Consider the following 18,028-nt stretch of genomic DNA (forward strand, 5'->3'; position numbering starts at 1 on the left):
GTTAGGTACCTTGAGGTACTAGTGAGCTTAGCCAAAATTCCCACATTTGGTGGTCGGGTACCTATAGCTGAACAGCTGGGTATTTCTACAGAGCAAACACCGTTCCTTGCTCGCGCAAACACCATTGCGCCGACCCCACGCAACGTTTCGTTCGCGACACCTCACGAAACCCAACTCGCCATTTAACCAACCTGACTGAGAGGGACCTTCCCTTACCTCACCACAGCTTTGATCAACACTTGCGGCGCGCGTCACGCTACGCTACTTTGCCTCAATCGAACTTGACTGCTTGCAATCACGACGCGCGCGACTCCATCAAACAAATCGCGATGGATCCTCAGAACCAGTCTGGCTCCCATGCTCAGCAGGGCCGTCCCCAGCCTGTGTACGATACAACCCATGGCGGTCATTATGGTAAGTAACGAATAGAGAAACAGCGCTCTACTCCCTTGTCATCTCCGGCGTAGCGCGTGCACTGCACGCTCTTCCTCTAGTTACTTTCATCATGTTGACATTGTACTAACGTTTACTCCCATCGCCTAGGTGCGAGCGCTGCGGTTCGTATTCTCTCGCCTCGTTATTGTTCTTGATCAACCGCCACAACGGCTGGCTTCCACTGATTTAACCGTCACGACTGACCATGTCCGTACATAGCTTTCCGCCCAAGGCTTCGCCCCTGCCGAACTCTACACTGGTCCATGGGCCAACGTGCGTATCTTGCCTGGTCCCCATATCGACACGAAGACCCGACGAGCTGACGCGCTTCCATAAAAACAGGTTCATCAGGGGTTGACCGGACAGTATAAGGACATCCTGACAACCTATTGGCAACAGACCATCAACCACTTGGAGAGTGACAACCACGATTACAAGCTGCATCAGCTACCGTTGGCCCGCATAAAGAAGGTCATGAAAGCTGACCCAGAAGTCAAGATGATCTCCGCTGAAGCGCCCATCCTCTTCGCCAAGGGCTGCGACATCTTCATCACTGAGCTCACCATGCGCGCCTGGATTCACGCCGAGGAGAACAAGCGAAGGACTCTGCAGCGATCTGATATCGCATCTGCGCTAGCCAAGTCCGATATGTTTGATTTCCTCATCGACATCGTTCCTCGAGAAGAGGCCTCGTCCCACGCTAAAAGGACTACCGGCCAAGCCGCCCCTACTCCCCAAGGCGTCCCGGCCCAAACCAATTCTCAGATGCCGGGTCAGCACGGCTCCCTGCAACAAGGTGCTAACCACTCTTCCTCCTCCCATCCAATGGCCGCGACCGACTACGGCCTTGCCGGCCATGCCCTTGGCCCCGACCAGGACTACCGGCAGAACCCCAACATGTACCCTGGTCAAGTACAGCCAGGTCCCTCAGCTGCTTACGGTCAAGCTCAACAACCCATGTATGGCGAGATCGAGGGCATGTATGGATACGGAGGGATGCAGCCCCAGCAGGTGAGTAGATTCAGGCTATGGGTGTCTTGCGCAGATCGATTAACTTGCCCCTAGCCGCCCATGTCCACCGAGGAATTTGAGTAGGATTGCTCAGTTGCAAGTTGCATAAAATGAATGTCTTTCTCTCTCCTTGACTGCCAAGGCTGAAGAGAAAAGGCACGGATATTGTTTCCATTTGGGTCTGGCGTCGCGGCGTTGAAGGCATTACTAGCGACGAGAGCTATCATGATGTAACGGTATCGGTCAGGTCGACCAGTGGCCGAGGATGAAGTGCTCCAGATGGCAGTGGCCGGGTACAGAGTAAAGAGACTGGTCTAAATAGTGGCCAGTCCGATCATGTCCGTGAGAGAAATGCAGATGATTTTTTGGGCTGTAGTGAGCTTTGAAATATAGTGACGTTGGAGCTATGGCCCTCCCTGAACGCCTCGCAGGTGGTCACACCCATACAGTAGCTGTTGCAAAGCAGATGTACCTTACTTCATCATACCAAACCGAGACGAGAAGTTGGCAAGAGGAGCGCTGCGGGTAGGGCCCTGGGCATTAGAAGTGAGCCTGCATGCTGGTCAGTACTTGACTTCGGATAGTGTGGCACGCCTGAACGTACTTCTCTAGCAACATGGGTCCGTTCAAGGCGTCAACACGACCAAACTTCTTGTTGCGGATGGAAATGTCAAAGAACTCGTCGTGGTTGTCGGACTGCATAAGGTTAATGGTTTGTTGGAGTTCGTCAAGGTTCTCTCGGAGCATAGCTCCATTTTCGAGACTGTCAACAAACTCCGTAAGGTACTGCACATCCTTTGCAAGTGCTGCGACTGCATTGGTATTGATATGTTTGACATCAGGGGATAGTGGCAACGCCTACAGAAGGTCTTAGTGGCTGGGACATTGACGCCTGCATATCAAAACTCACAAGAATCTTATTGGCGGCATGGCTAAGAGCGTCAAAGTATATGAGCTCCTTGATCTCTCTTGGCAAGCCAAGAAGTGTGGAGTTCATGATATTGGAGAGATATCGGGTCATGGTCTGCATGTAACTACTTGGACCAGGGGACGTTGTGGTTGCCATCCTATTCGATGTTGTCAGCTAGTATCGATTGTGTAGTTCTGAAACTGGCGGTCGGGCCTGTCCCCCTTTGGCGATACATACCAGTCATATTCGGCGGTATCCACAAGGTCATCAATCTTGGAGTTGACAAGTTCGAAGATTCGCTTCTCTGCCGTCTTCTTGTTGTTACGGAACTCTTCTGTAGCAACGAGCGTGACAGGGCCGCCAGCCGATGTGGACGATCTTGCTCTGATAAGAAGCTGCTCAAGTTCTTGGCAAGCAGCTTCGAAGTGCTCCAGGTTAATAAGAATCTGTACAATCTGCCCAAGATACTGCGAGCTCAATCTTTCAACAAGTGACTTGCAGACTTTCTCTATCAAAAGTTCATCTAGCGACTGCGAATAGTCAAGTTAGCCGTGTATTTTCTTAGGCAAAGTATTTCAATTCTTAAGCTCGTTAATTTAATTACCTTGCGGAGTGTATCGTCGATGATATTGGGATGCTGGAAGTGGTCGTCCGAGAAGAAGTAAAACTGGTTCAGAAAGTTTCGAATATCGATACAACAGAGCGGGTACATTTGCGAGAATGGCAAGACGCAGGGGAAGCTGGATAAGCGTTAGGATTAGACTGACGTCGCCACATGGGTACAAATTATACCTGAGTTCTTCTAGAGGTTTGTCTTGAGAAAACCAGCTGACGTTCACCACCTTCTCGTACTCCTCCCGAGTATTAATGGCCATGGGCATATAATCGTCGGTCGACACAATCTTGTTTTATCAGTTACGTGGTGCACCACATAGGCGGAATGTAAAACTCTTACCTCCTGAAAATCTTCGCTAAACCGGCGCTTGAGGAGCTCGGCGTACTTGTCGAACAAGGTGAGGAGAAAGTTGTCGAGCATGGACACAGAGTAGCCCCAACTCTGTCGAGCTTCAGTTTCAGGAGCCAGCGTCAGGGTGATCAGGGAATAGGGGAGGCCCTACCTCCATGGTTTGGATGAACAAGGCTATCACGCCTTTGATCTTGAGTAGAATCTCAGCATTGCTTACTTCATCTAGCGCCTGCGAGGTGAGAGTGATGGCCGTATGGCACATTGAATCCCAGAGCTCGTCCACCTCATCGTGTGTTAGCAGCCACGTCAACAATAGATAAGTATCTGGAGACCATGAACCTACATCAACAGCAGAGCGAAGATGAGGAACACGTCGCATAGTCGCTTTTTCGATGATGGCAAAGCCGGCGATGCCTTCGAGCAAACTACTGAGTGAAGTTTCGTCATCTGCAACAAGCCCAACCGTACTTGGCAATAGCAAGTCTTTCTGCTGTCGGCGAGTGGTGGCATACTCGGCACGGAACTTGTCGCTCTGACCTAAGGCGTCGTGGATGTGCAGGCATTCAAACAACGGGGTAAAGTCAACCTGCAGCTCCTCGTTGTCAAGCACGTCAAACTCTTCGCTCTCATCGAAGACCAGCTCAATAGACGAGTTGAGTCTGAAGTTGTTCAAATAAATGTCACGCTCCACGCGTTCCCTCTGCCTCGCCCTTCTAAGTTCGGTGTGATAGAAGGCAACCTCGCCGAGGAACTGCGAGGTTTCACGAATGCGAAACAGCCAGGTATTGAGGTCTGTCATGACAGCTTCGGAAATAGTTTTCTGAGACGCCGGTATTGACTTTTGAATAACATCAGCCAGCTTGTGCTGTGTGGCATATTTATTCTGAAGTGTCGGGATCAGATGCTCATTCTGCAGGTCCTCGAGGGATTTGAGTGCTGCGTAGTACTTCTTTTTGCGGATCAGGTCGTGGGCATGGTTGACAGCATGCAATATTTTGAGAGACTCGTTCAAGGCGTCGGATGCATCGGCAATATTCTGTCTCACAGCTCTTGTATTTACCAGAGCCTGTTTTTGGTCGGCAAGCTTCTCTGTGCTTGCTTGGATTGACTGATTCAGCCTCAGGATCTCTGCTGTGAGCGTGACAGTGCCCTCGCGTACGACCTGGAGTTGATTCACTGAGCTCAGGAATTCCTCATGCTTCGTCAGACCTATCCTCTCAATATCTGATTCTCTATCCTCGGCATATCTGACAAGATTTTGCATCAACGAGGGGGTTCGGTTGGAGTGGGAGGCATCTTTGAGGACAGGGATCAGTTGATCGAGGAAATCCGTGTCGGACGAAGTCAGGATGATCTGAAAGAGTCAAAGTCAGCTATCTAAAACTAATATGAAGAATCGTAACTGATAATGGAGAGGAACCTGCTGGACGGCTGTGCCGTAGTCATCATAGGTCTGCGGACGTCGAGGCATCTTGGGCCATGATCTTGACAATCCTCGGCGGCTCGTTGACCTCAATATGGATGCAATTTTCAGCAGAATCAGGTCATGAAGTCATATGCGACCGATCTATTGCCACTGTTTTGACCTCGTTATGGTGAGGTAAGGTGGTGTAAAGACAGAAACCTGCCGGATTAATGTTGGATGGGTGAGGTTGCGCCAAATGGAATGGTGATGTCGGCGGACAAGACAACATGCATGTTAGCTCGGTTTGGTGGAGTGACAGCAGCTGATGAGCCTCTTTAGTGGGTCTTGGCTGGCTCGGTACCACTATGTAGGTAATGCATATGCCCACATGTAAGACCCCTGTCTATCCGGGCGAAACTCGTCGCCATGCACCATAGCAATCAATGACTACATGCAGAAGGGGGACAGCTGCCGAAAACAGACGACATTCAACAGTTTCCATCTGCCCATGTCTATTTAAGCTGCTTTACCTGAAAATTCAGACGATACTTATATTTTGGCCGTGTCCTCTTTTAATTTCCCGTTCGAAAATGACATCTTGTCTGATTCCACTCTAGAGCCCATGAATATTAACAAGATGTTCTCGTTGCCCAGTGATCCAAATAAATATCATATTGCACCTCCTTGGTAAGAGCGAAGGAACCCTAATGGGCCTGCAATTGTGTGATTCTTATTGGAATGCTGGCCAAACTGGCTTGGTCTGCATGTCTTCCCTTCACGGTGCAGAGGGAGTATATGCCGGGGGAAAGAAAAGCAGCAAGAAAGAGAAAAGGAATGACATGACGAGGAAGGGCGTGACAGCCTCGCGATGCAGTACGACGAGAGACATTACAGGAAAGCCAGGGAAACAGGCGAGGAAGGTAGAAAGTGACAGAACTGTGAGGTGCCCACTTCCAGGCCGCGTAACTGCCGCAGACAGCTCGATGTCAAGAATAATTATTGGTAATAGACGAGGAAGGAGGAGTTGAACGTACTTTCCACTCATCTTCATCTACCTACTCAGGCGTTCGTAAGTCAGCTCTTCCCCGTTGCTGCCTTCCATTTCACGGCGCCTTCCCCAGACCACCCGACACGAACAACACGCTCTCTCCTGGTGCGTAGCAATATTCACTGCCCTGCTTTCTTCTCGCCCATGCATCTTCACTTCATTGTCGCTTTTACTTAACCCAATACCAACCTTCTGCCTTGTCCCACCCCCGTCGAGCTACCTTCTTACAAGCGCACCGTTTGAACCTCGAGGTGGCTCAGTCGAACTCAATCAACCGCGACGCCAGTAGACCGCCTGTTCTACACTTCTGCAACCTCTACGAACGCTGTTTCTCTGTAACCTCCCTACCCCCCCTCGTCTATTCATTGTCACGCATATCCTACCTTTCGTCCCAGGCATTACACTTGTTTTCGATTCACGGCTGACTGGTACCCCTTGACGTCAAGTCCGTTTAGTGTAAGCCATAGCTGCGTGTGATCAACCTCAAAGCTCGAGGTACTGTTGTTGTTCATTGTTCGACGTTGAACTCATAATCATATCTTTTCTAGTCAGTTCCCCTCCTTCCACGCAGCTCTATCTTCGAAGTTCTACCTGCTAGCTCCAAATTGTCACGTTCCTAGCAAAGTCTCATGTGCTAATTCGGCCAGGCACTTAACAACAATCAACTCGAGACACAGACGGCATGGCCCATAGTCGAGAGACAGATATGTTCAATCCATCTTCGCCGCGTTCCTCCATTGGAGGTGCCGAGTCCTTCAAAGGTACACCAGACACGAGATTGACCGCATTCTCTCCGGAGGGAGGATCAACAAGATCCTCTCGTCTCTTGAAGTCCACATCACAAGATTCACTAGAAACCACTCCTTCCAGGTACTCTACAAGTGCATTCGGAAGTGTCACGTCTAGTGCCGAGAAAGATCCTTTCATCGCCGTAAAACCTAACTCCGGCCATCAGAAGCTGTCGCCGACTGCCTCGACCTTCCAGCCTTTCTCGTGCACTCCGGAGAAGAACAGAAACCACCCCACCCCTGACCGCAACCAGCAATCACTCTTGCCAGGCCAGAAGTATGAGGCTGAACTATCTCGAAGTCTCAGCGTTTGTTCACCGGGCCGAAATCTCGGCATTGCTGACCTGAATGCATGTTTCGCGGTAAGGCATCCATCTGCAATGTGAGTCTTCAGGGAAACATACTAACAGCAAGCAGAAACTGCAGCGTCTTGGACTCTCGGTCCAGGAGCCGACTCAGATTCAGTGCAAGGGAGGTAAACTCTACGTTCAGTTTAGTGATATCCGCGATGCGGTCCTTGTACGCGACAACATACACCGAGTGGGAGCCGGTTACGAAGCCGACTATCTGTCGGATGGTGATTTCTACGAGGTGTGTCCCCTTTCACACCCTTCGTGTGAAATCTGATCACTAATTTCTATACAGCATGTACATCGAGAGTCCAACAACCTCGACCTCTGGGTATCTGTGGTTGTTGTGGCCAGCCCCCCGGGTTTGTTGGATGTGTCTCGTACTGAAGCGGTCATCAAACGTATGCTAGACTCACAAGGTCAGCTTTCTGCATTCTATGTGCAGCATAGCTACGATCCCTCGGTATTCAGGGCCTTCAGTCAGTTCCATGATCCATCTAGAGCCGCATCCGCAGTGGTTTCTTTTGACAACAAACTCGTCGAGGTGAGTGCCCACAGCCTATCTGACATATACGTCCTTCATCCCGAGCAAAACCTGACCATTGACCAGGGAGCACACATGACACTCTCGCTCGTGGAATCCAGTGACATCTCTCACATGGCCCAGGATAGAGTTGCAACGCCCGACAGTCTCAGCCACGGCATGTCTGGCGATTTGAACAACACCCTGCAGGCATTGGCTTTGTCTAAACCAGCCCCTCAAATGCACATGGTGCCTCATAGTGCCTCCATGTCCGGGCCCAACCCCCCCTACTCGCCCTTTGGTATTCAGGTCCCTCCCTTCGCCATGTGGCCGATTCTCTGTCAACCGCAATTTCAACCTCATGGTCCCTACTTGCTCAACGAAGGTCAACGTTTGCCATCGGCACCTGCTATGTCCAGTCCAACCGCATACCAGTTTTCCGGCCCTGTGTTCTCTCATTCTTCACATACCGTGTCGGCTACAGGTTCTATGTCGCCCATCTCCAGGAACGAGTCTCGCAGGCAGGGCGCAGCTCGAGTCAATAGATCGCCCTACTATAACGTAGCGAGTCACCACAACCATGTCGATGTGAATCGTATTCGGGAGGGAATAGATGTCCGCACGACGGTGAGATAGAAAGCTTGATAAGTCATGCTCCTGACTGACAAAGCCAGATCATGCTCCGGAATATTCCGAACAAGGTCGATCAGGCGATGCTCAAGAGAATTGTCGACGAGTCCAGCTGGGGTAAGTATGACTTCATGTATCTACGGATCGACTTTGCGAACGATTGCAAGTATGTTCTCACCCCACTTGTTGCAACAAGATGAGATTGAACTAATATTGTGCGCCCTCAAGTGTCGGATATGCGTTCATCAATTTCGTTGACGTAAGTCTCTTTTCCTCGAGATTACGATGAGTGTCTGCTAATCAATCCCTCACCAGCCCCTGGATATCATTGATGTGAGCAAGAACTGCCCTTATTTGCAAGAATGAGCTGACTATAGGAACCCAGTTTGTCAATACCAGGGGCAACCAAAGATGGTAGGCTACTATTTTCTGCCTGACCGCATATGCTTTGCTGAAACGATGACAGGAATTGCTTCAAGAGCGACAAGGTCGCTGAGATTTCATACGCCAGTAAGTATTGTAATGCAAAAGGTCGGGTCAAAACGCAAGCTAACATGGCCCCAAAGCCATCCAGGGCAAAGACTGCCTTGTCCAGAAGTTCAGGAACAGCTCCGTGATGCTGGAAGCTGCGCACTATCGTCCTAAGGTACGGCCTTACGCTGCACAACGAGAACTGTGAAACTGACATAAGCGTAGTTGTTCTACACTTCCAACGGACCCGTCCCTGGACTGGCAGGAGAAGAGGAGCCATTTCCCCAGCCGGACAACCAGTCCAAAATGAAGCGCAGCTGCGAAAATGCTGAGCACGTTGGTACGATGTCTTTAAATCATGCCGCACAACAAACTCCGCTGATCATTGCCATACAGGCCTTTTCACGCCCAACGCTGGACAACATTTCCGTGACGAGCAGCGTCGCAGGCGTTCCCAGTATGACAGAGGCACAAGACTGGCTGCGCTCGAGGAGCATGATTTAGATGCCTCGATGCAGCTGTACATTTACCACTCACAGTGAAAGACACTTGATCGACACTACTTGGAAGAGATTACGGAGGAAGAAGCAACCGAGGTCGTTATACTACTGTGGAAGATTTGCACACCCTCAAGGTTTTGTCCACTTAACGGGCTTAAGCTTTGCTTGCTACATATACAGGAGCTTTCTGAAAGCGTCATCAACGTGTAATCATCAATGCCTTGCTAGACACTACTGGGATATAATGGCTGCGTTCGTTTAAGACCTTCTTGTGAACCATCCACACCGCTTCACCCTTTGCTTGTGTTTCATCGAGGGAACTAGCCATCATCGACGGACCGCTTCTCTCTTAGGCCTACAGTCGATCCCATCCACGGAGGACATGATGATTAAACGATATGGTGTATAAAGATGCCCGCTAGCAAGGATAATCGACCATTGGCGGTGGCGATGCAAGGCCCAACCAACGATAATGCTAGTTGACTAGCTGACCTAAAGCTGCAATGTATTCAAGGTGCCATATCGGGCTGGTGGTTCTCAGTGTGGATACTCAGGTAACGCCGGGAGTGGTTTGCGGAGCGTAGAAGAAAGGGAGCCACGGGTATACATAGAAACAGAATCTGCCAAGGCCGCTGTCGTTTGACCTTGAGTCTCCGATGGGTACTCATGATCAGTCTGCCCGGAGTTATTCACTTCAAATGTCTCGTCCGCAGGAGAGCGAATATCAGAATCGGGCGAAGACTCGCGGTAGCTACTGTCGGGGTCACTCTCCATGAACTCTTCGACCGGGAGTAGCTCCGGTGTCATGGCCGTATCTGGGCGGTGGCTGTACCGAGCCTCTGATGCCGGCGTGAGAAGCCGGGTCGATGCTTCTGGTATTGGCCGATGCATATCCGGATTCCTGTCGGATAGTTCGACTTCACCAGTATGGTCGTTGTCTAACGGCCGCCCAAACTTGTCATAACGAGGGATGTACGCACCTCCAAGGCCACGATCTAGGGAAGAACTAGGCAGCCGGTTGTTGCGACTCGGCGATCGTCCCAAGTCAAAGGAGCCTGTCAGGATGGGCTGAGTCATGGCTCGAGAGAATATGACAAGTATAAGACAGGACAGGAGTAGAATCGCCTGTACAATTGCCATTCGCTTCTGAAATACAACCTCGTCGGCGAGAATGTTAAGCCGAGAGCTAAGAGCCACCGTCTCCCTTTGTGACTGCTCCCGCTGGCTCTCCAGCGCGATGACGGTGGACTGCCAGATTTGATCGTACTGTTGACGAACGGTCCGCAGTTCTGAAAGCACAGTATGATTAAGGCTGTCTAGGAAAAGGTCTATCCTGGACAGTTGTTTTCTCTCGGCCAACAGTTGAGTAGCTTGCAGAGACCGAGACTGTTCCTCGATGTACTTGAGTGACAATGACACGTTGGACTCGAGATATTGAAGACGCTTGCTGACTGCCTTGAAGAAGCTTTCTTGAACAGTGGGAGATGCCGGTGCCGCGGTTGAGTTGTTCTTGTTCCGAGCCTGTGTGGTGGCTTGCGAAGGTACTCTTGTGGCAGATGCACCACCGTTGGAGTTCTCACTCGCCCCCCCAGCCTTCATATCCAAATTAACGCTACTTTGAGATGTGGCCGAAGAACCAGACGTGACAGGTAACGGCACTGTGTTTCCTTCAGTGTGGCGACCATCAGTCGTCGAGGCAGAAAACTCTTCCTCGGGAATCTGGTCGAAGAGCCTTTCCATACCAGATCTGATCTGAATTGTGGCATGATCCGAGTCGCCCTGCGTCTTGCTTAGCGATCCTGCGCTCGCTGAGCTTCCGTTTGATATGTAGGTGGAGGCAGCCGATGACAAACAGGTGGCGTTTTCATCCCCGGAAAGACGGAATATATGTATAGGCATCAGCGGATCTACCGAAACGGCGGGTTCCACCTCTATTGCTGCCCCACCGCGAGGCGATGTCGTTGTGTTATCTTGCCTTTCAACAGTGTCGCCAATGGTGTTATCTTGCGCAGGTCCAATTACCTCAGTCGCTGGCTCATCCACATCTTCATCCTCAGCAGGCGTCTCTTGGTCCTTCCATGATTCCAACATCCGCGTGCCATGGACACGAAGAAGGGAGACCGGGCAGTAGAATTCGTTGCCGTAGTGAGTCAGAAACTCGATCCTGACATACTTTGCCCAGATCAAGGGGTTCTGAACAAGGAAAGGTTGAATGTCACGAGAGTTCTTCGCCTCAAAGGTGCCCAGGTCTTTCCACTTGTCGACTTTGACAGGATACCTGTCGCTTACGCTGACCCGGAAGTGCCGTATCATGCTTGAAAAGAATTCGAAATTGGCCAGTACAACCGTGTCAACCAGAATATCGTCACTGAGCTCAACAATGACAAATTTGTTCTCGGCTGAGCACTCCAGCAGCATATACGAGTCCTTGTTCTCAACGAGTATGGCTTTTGCATTCTTTGCCCCTTTGTTGGTTTTCAGCACTGTCGCGCCAGCGTCGAAGGAGGAATAAGAGAACCTTTCTTTGCAGGTCTTTCCTGCATCCTTGCTTCGGTAGTATTGAGTCCGACCGTCGTCATAGAGCACTGGTTCTTGCTGTAGCTCGGACGCTGCAATTTCTGTCGGCGTTGCCTGGGGAGCAGATGCGATGTTGCTGATTTTTTCTGACACGACGTCGAAGTTCAGATCAATCTCTCCATCATCCCCAATACTGTCTAGACCTGAGCTCCTTGCGACCCTTTCGGCTTCGATCGTACGATCTAGTGACTTTCGAGACTTGAGATCCGAGGGGTCTTGTCCGGCCTTGCGCAACATCATTTCTTTCCAGTCCTCAAATGACATGAACGGTCTCGGTGTGGGGTCATTGTCGTCCGTCGCATCTGTGGAGAGACCGGTTGTTGAAGGGCTTGGTCCAGGCGCATTGTGGTGACCACCAAAGGGATTTGTAGAGTCGTCAGGTGAGGCCCGCGGATCATCGATATTGGGATGTACACTTTCATTAGGTCCCTTCTGGCCCGGCCAGCTTGTTTTTAAACACTGTTGCGGTAGTGTATGGGTAATGTAGTTGATAGTCTTGAATTCGCAGACGGACGCCTGGCCATCAAGGATATTCGACGCTTGGCACAATACTTGGGCACAATGAACGACCAGTGCCAACAAGAGGATCGGTAGGCGTCTGGAAGGATAACGGCGACGACAAATCCGCGTCATATTGTCGTGCCAGATTCGACAACGGCGCTGGCAAAATCGGCTCCAAGCATTCGGTCATTACACCAAGTGTTTATCGTGTTCAGGGGGATAATAGGCCGCATAAGAACATAGTACTAGACAAAAAAGTAGTGTTAGAAAATAAAAGGAGAGAATAGAAAATCTTATTACGTAAAGTTATTACTTATTAAAGTATTAAAGTTAACTATTACCTAATTATAATTATTAATACTTGATTAATAGTTATAATAACTATAAAAATATATATATATAGCTAAGGGCTATAAGTAAAAAGTAAAAAGTGTATTTTATATAAAGACTTATATTTTTTTAAATATAGTAATTATAAGACTTAACTTAAAATAATAAATTCTATATTTAATATATATAAGGGGTTTAGTAACTAGTTACCCTTTATAAGGCTATATATAGTGTATTTTAGGCACTTAGTACCTAAACTAATTAATCTTTTAGTAATACTAAAATAGTCTATTAACAGGTATAATATACTACTTATACCTTTATAATTATTTAGGCACTAAGTAGGTCTTCTAGCTAGACAGGTGCTAGGTTTAAATCTTAACTATTATATACTCTCTTTAGTATAGGCCTTAAGAGGCTAGTATTTATTAATTAGTAACTAGTTAGCTATAAATTAATTAGCTAGGTATAAATAAGAGGTAGCTTATATTAGGCTTAAAGGGATTAATATATAATAAGTAGGCCTAGTACTAGCTAGGGGTCCCTTAGCTATTATTAAGTACTAGGTGCCTAGGGCCTTTAGGGTAAATATAACCTTATGCTTTAGTATATAGTTACTAGTACTAGTATATATAACGTATATAATAAGCAAGCGCGCTAGACAAGCAAGTGCGCCACCTAATTATAGCTACCTTATAAATACAACTAAGAAGTAACTATAAAATAATAAAATTAATTTAAACTACTTAGAATCCTATTCTTTAGATATTTCTTTATTAAACTAGTATGTTTACGTATTATGTCTAGCGTTCCTATAGGTGCTATACTACTATTTACCTGTTTCTGTCCTTAATCTATAACTACTACTCTAACGTGTTTCCTCCTTAATCTAGGTTATTACCTCTCTTTATAACTAAATATCCTATATATTAGCTACACTAAGACTTCTTTTTTACTTTAGATAAGTTTTTTTTACTTTTTTATATTAGTTAAGTAGGTTATTTTTTTTATAAAAGGTTTTAACTTTAGCCTTTAATAAAGTATTCTTATATATAATTCTTAACGCTCCTTTAAGAATATACTTAGTAGCTATTAATCTATATATTAAGGAGCTATCTAGATAATTAATAAAGTAATCCTTAATAAGAGTTCCTTAAGAAAATATCTTTATTATATTATATAGTGTCTAAAAAGTCTAAGCTAGTAGTGTTATTAGAAGGGATCCTAGAGGTGTTAAAGTATATAACTTAATATCTAGCTTTAATAGTATACTTTTTAGACTTAAAAGGATAAGCCTTACCCCTCTAAAGCCTTCTTAAATATTTACTTTTATAAGAGCTTACTTAAAGGCGTTATAAAATACTAAAAAAAAGTTATTTTTTATAATATAGGTATTACTTTATTATATTTTATCCTTAATTTCTTAACTATATACTAGCTTTAAAGGCCTAAAACACCTAATATCTAAAGGCTAAAGTAAATAAAATAAATAAAGTAGTATATAAAAGGTAATAATATTATTTTCTTTATAATATAGCTTAAAGTTTATAAAATAGTAACTTTTATACTTATTAATAATAAAAAAGTAATATTTCTTTTTTATATATAACTTTAAATATTAATTAAAGTACTAAAACTAATTTAGGCCTTTTTTATTTATTATTTATCTATTTTTAGATATTATAATAACCTAGTTAGGTAAAAGACTAGATTTTATATACTAAGTAAAAAAAAGATTTTTACTTTTAATAATAATATATAGTAAGACGCTATAACTAGATAAACTAATAGCCTAAATAACTATAACTTATTCTTAATTTCTAGGCTATACTATTTTTATATTTAAATATCTTTTAGAGCTTATAATAACTATTCTAGATATAATCTAGCTTATTATAAAGCTAGTCTTATTAAAGTTATAGATATTAGACTTTATAATACTATATTTTATAATTATATTTACTATAAGGTAAAACTATATATTTATTACGTCTAGATCTTTATATTAAGCCCTCTTATAGTTATACTTATAAAAAATATATATTTAGAGCTTTAGTGTTTATTTAATAAAGTTTAAGGCCTAGTGCTTACTAACTAGAGGCGTATTATAGTTAGTAAGTAGTTAATTAGCTATTTCTTTAATACTACTAAGGTAGGGAGAAAATAATTAGGAATCTAGGTTAAGAATAAACTTAACTAGCTTTCTCTCTTTAAGTTTTATTAAATTCTATAAGTTAGGTATAATATTATATTATAATAGTATACCCTTTAATTAACATGTTACTAAATTATAACTAACGTTATATATCTTTACTATAGCTTAAATACTAAGTTTTAGATCTTTTTTATACGCTTAGACGGCTAGCTATACCTAGGCTTTATTATAAGTTAATTTTATTATTATTAGTAGAGGAATAAAAAAGAAAAGTTAGATAGTTAGATAGTTATAGTTTAGTAGCGCACTTACTTATCTAGTGTGCTTACTTATTATATACGTTAGGCCTAAAGTGACTTAGGACGTGTTATATTAGAAGGGGGGTAATTATAAGTAGTTTAGTAACTAGTTACTTTTATAAGGCTATATATAGTGTATTTTAAGTACTTAGTGCCTAAACTAATTAATCTTTTAGTAATATTAAAATAGTTTATTAATAGGTATAGTATACTACTTATACTTTTATAATATATAGTATAGATCTAAGGATTATTATAAAGGTTTCTTAATATAGTTTTTACTTTTAATACCTATATATTAATATATTTAAGTTAGTATACTTTATATTTATATTATATTTTTCTCTAGATAAAATATAATATATATTAGTGTTTATACTAGAAATTAACTTTTTATAGCTTTAATATAAAACTAGATTTACTTCTTATAAAGAAAATAAAAATATTACTAAATATTAAGAAATAGGTTTAGTCTAAACTATATTTTTATATATATTTATATATACTATATAAGCTAGTATATATATATATATATATATATATATTTACTATACTTAAAAGTCCTTAATATATCTATATAGTAAGTTATAGATTATAGTAAGTGAAGTACTTCCTTATTATACCTTAAAGAGTGGTTTTTTAACTATTTATTAAAGAATAAAACTTAACTAAAATAGATATAACTTTCTATATAGCTTTTAATAAGACTTATAAAGTAGTATTAAATCTCTAGAAAATATTGTCTTAATAGTAGTAGAAAAACCCTTATCTAAAGTACTTAATAAGGCTTAGAGTTTATTCCCTTATAATAAGTAGGATAATATTTTCTAGAGATTTAATATCGCTTTATAAGTCTTATTAAAAGCTATATAGAAAGTTATATCTATTTTAGTTAAGCTTTTAATTTTTAATAAATAGTTAAAAAACCACCCTTTAAGGTATAATAAGGAAGTATATAACTTACTATAATCTGTAACTTACTATATAGGTACGTTAACACTTATATTAGATTTAGATTTTCTTTATTAAATCTCTAGCTATAAGTAGAAAGATATAGATAATAGGTCTATTTTTTAAACTAGAATTTTAGCTAGAGAGTCTAAACTATTATTTCTATTTAGTATAATTAAATAGTAAATAGTTACTAATTAATTACTAGAGTCCTATAATAGATTAACTATAGTCTTATCTTAGTACTTTAAGAATTATTCTCCTTCTTAAAGCCTTAGTCTCTTAACTATTAACTACTAACTAATTATAGCTTAGCTAGTTAAAAGCCTTTTTATAATATAATTATTATAATATTAATTATTACCTAGATATTAGTAGTATAGATTAACACTAGAATAGCTAGAATAACTATAGCTAATTTACTATAGATCTACTAGATTTATAAAGATATTATATAGTTAATTTACTATATAATCTTATAATAGTTTTTCTTCTTTATATATAATTTAGAACTAGTATTTACCTTTATTATTTATTATTATCTGTTAATATATATAGTTAGCTATATTACTAACTTAGTAAAACTAATACTAATTTATAGTTAACTTTATAGTAACTACTACTATAAGCTACTATAAATTAGTAAAGTAATATAAAAAAAGGTAATTCTTTTATTAATTATTTATAGTAGCTCTAATTAGTTCTTAAGAATTATATTTATAAATATCTCTATAATAAGGTTACTATTATATATATAATAAGTAAGTTAATTAAATAGGTAAAGTAATTAGTCTACTATAATTTATAAGGGGTTAGCCTAGTTACCCTTTATAAGGCTATATATAGTGTATTTTAGGCACTTAGTGCCTAAACTAATTAATATTTTAGTAATACTAGAATAGTCTATTAACAGGCGTAGCACACTACCTATACCTTTATAATTATTTAGGCACTAAGTAGGTCTTCTAGCTGTTAATAGGGGCTAGGTTTAAATCCTACCTATTAAGACTCTCTTTAGTGTAGGCCTTAAGGGGCTAGAGGTCATTAATTAGCAGCTAGCTATAGATTAGTTAGCTAGGTATAAATAAGGGGCAGCTTACGTTAGGCTTAGAGGGACTAATATATAATAGGTAAGCCTAGCGCTAGCTAGGGGTCCCCTAGCTGTTATTACTAGGTGCTAGGCGCCTAGGGCCTTTAGGGTTAATATAACCTTATGCTTTAGCGTATAGTTACTAGCGCTAGTGCACGTAGGCCTAAAGTAACTTAGGACGCGTTATATTAAAAGGGGGGTAATTATAAGGGGTTAGCCTAGTTACTTTTTATAAGGCTATATATAGTGTATTTTAGGCACTTAGTGTCTAAACTAATTAATCTTTTAGTAATACTAAAATAGTCTATTAACAGGCGTAGTACACTACTTATACTTTTATATAATTATAGTCTTTTTTTCTTTTTACTATACGTCTAACTATTAAAAATAATATATTTACTAAATAATAAAGCCTAATTACTTTTAGCTATTAAAGCTATCTAAAGACCTTATAAAACTAGTATTTAAGCTATAGTATATATCTATTTAGTACCTTTCTTTATATTATATAACTATCTTAATAATAAACCTTTATAACGTAATACTATAGCTAACTTATAGAATTTAATAGAACTTAAAAAGAAGAAGCTAGTTAAGTTTATTTTTACCTTAAATTCCTAATTAGTTTTTTTTAGCTTAGTAGTATTAAAGAAATAACTAATTAACTACTTACTAACTATAATATATTACTAGTTAGTAAGCACTATACCTTGAACTTTATTAGATAAGTACTAAAGCTCTAAATATATTTAGTTTAAAAGTATAACTATAAGAAAGCTTAGTATAAAAATCTTAATATAATAAATATATAGTTTTTTATAGTAAATATAATTATAAAATATAGTATTAAAAAGTTAGATATTTATAGCTATAATAAGACTAGCTTTATAATAAGCTAAACTATATTTAAAATAGTTATTATAAGCTCTAAAAGATATTTAAATATAAAAATAGTATAGCTTAGTAATTAAGGGTAAGTTATAGTTATTTTTATTATAATATTTAAAAATAAATAAATAATAAATAAAAAAGGCTTAAATTAGCTATAGTACTTTAATTAATATTTAAAGTTATATATAAAAAGAAA

General features: G+C 41.8%; 4 protein-coding genes across 4 annotated transcripts; 2 read left to right on the top strand and 2 right to left on the bottom strand.

Annotated features, from left to right (window-relative positions):
- Positions 1-329: 329 nt before the first annotated feature.
- On the top strand, positions 330-1,530 carry GLRG_11905 (histone-like transcription factor and archaeal histone; the record flags this gene model as incomplete). The annotated part of the gene is made up of 5 exons (XM_008102584.1): positions 330-414; positions 544-557; positions 655-708; positions 778-1,446; positions 1,501-1,530. 5 exons carry the CDS (start codon positions 330-332, stop codon positions 1,528-1,530), a joined length of 852 nt encoding a protein of 283 aa, XP_008100775.1.
- A 389-nt stretch (positions 1,531-1,919) lies between these two features.
- GLRG_11906 (uncharacterized protein) lies at positions 1,920-4,794 on the bottom strand (the record flags this gene model as incomplete). Its single annotated transcript, XM_008102585.1, has 10 exons — positions 1,920-1,998; positions 2,051-2,304; positions 2,357-2,513; positions 2,594-2,886; positions 2,961-3,096; positions 3,149-3,258; positions 3,312-3,413; positions 3,475-3,606; positions 3,667-4,677; positions 4,744-4,794. 10 exons carry the CDS (start codon positions 4,792-4,794, stop codon positions 1,920-1,922), a joined length of 2,325 nt encoding a protein of 774 aa, XP_008100776.1.
- Positions 4,795-6,458: 1,664 nt separating this feature from the next.
- GLRG_11907 (RNA recognition domain-containing protein 2) lies at positions 6,459-9,080 on the top strand (the record flags this gene model as incomplete). The annotated part of the gene is made up of 10 exons (XM_008102586.1): positions 6,459-6,926; positions 6,982-7,155; positions 7,210-8,064; positions 8,112-8,233; positions 8,296-8,326; positions 8,453-8,481; positions 8,534-8,577; positions 8,634-8,713; positions 8,764-8,878; positions 8,935-9,080. The coding sequence occupies 10 exons, from the start codon at positions 6,459-6,461 to the stop codon at positions 9,078-9,080; spliced, it is 2,064 nt and encodes a 687-aa protein (XP_008100777.1).
- Positions 9,081-9,575: 495 nt separating this feature from the next.
- On the bottom strand, positions 9,576-12,248 carry GLRG_11908 (uncharacterized protein; the record flags this gene model as incomplete). Its single annotated transcript, XM_008102587.1, has 1 exon — positions 9,576-12,248. One exon carries the CDS (start codon positions 12,246-12,248, stop codon positions 9,576-9,578), a length of 2,673 nt encoding a protein of 890 aa, XP_008100778.1.
- Between the last annotated feature and the right edge of the window lie 5,780 nt (positions 12,249-18,028).

This window comes from Colletotrichum graminicola (assembly GCF_000149035.1).
Source record: "Colletotrichum graminicola M1.001 genomic scaffold supercont1.180, whole genome shotgun sequence".
Classification (NCBI taxonomy): Eukaryota; Fungi; Ascomycota; class Sordariomycetes; order Glomerellales; family Glomerellaceae; genus Colletotrichum; species Colletotrichum graminicola.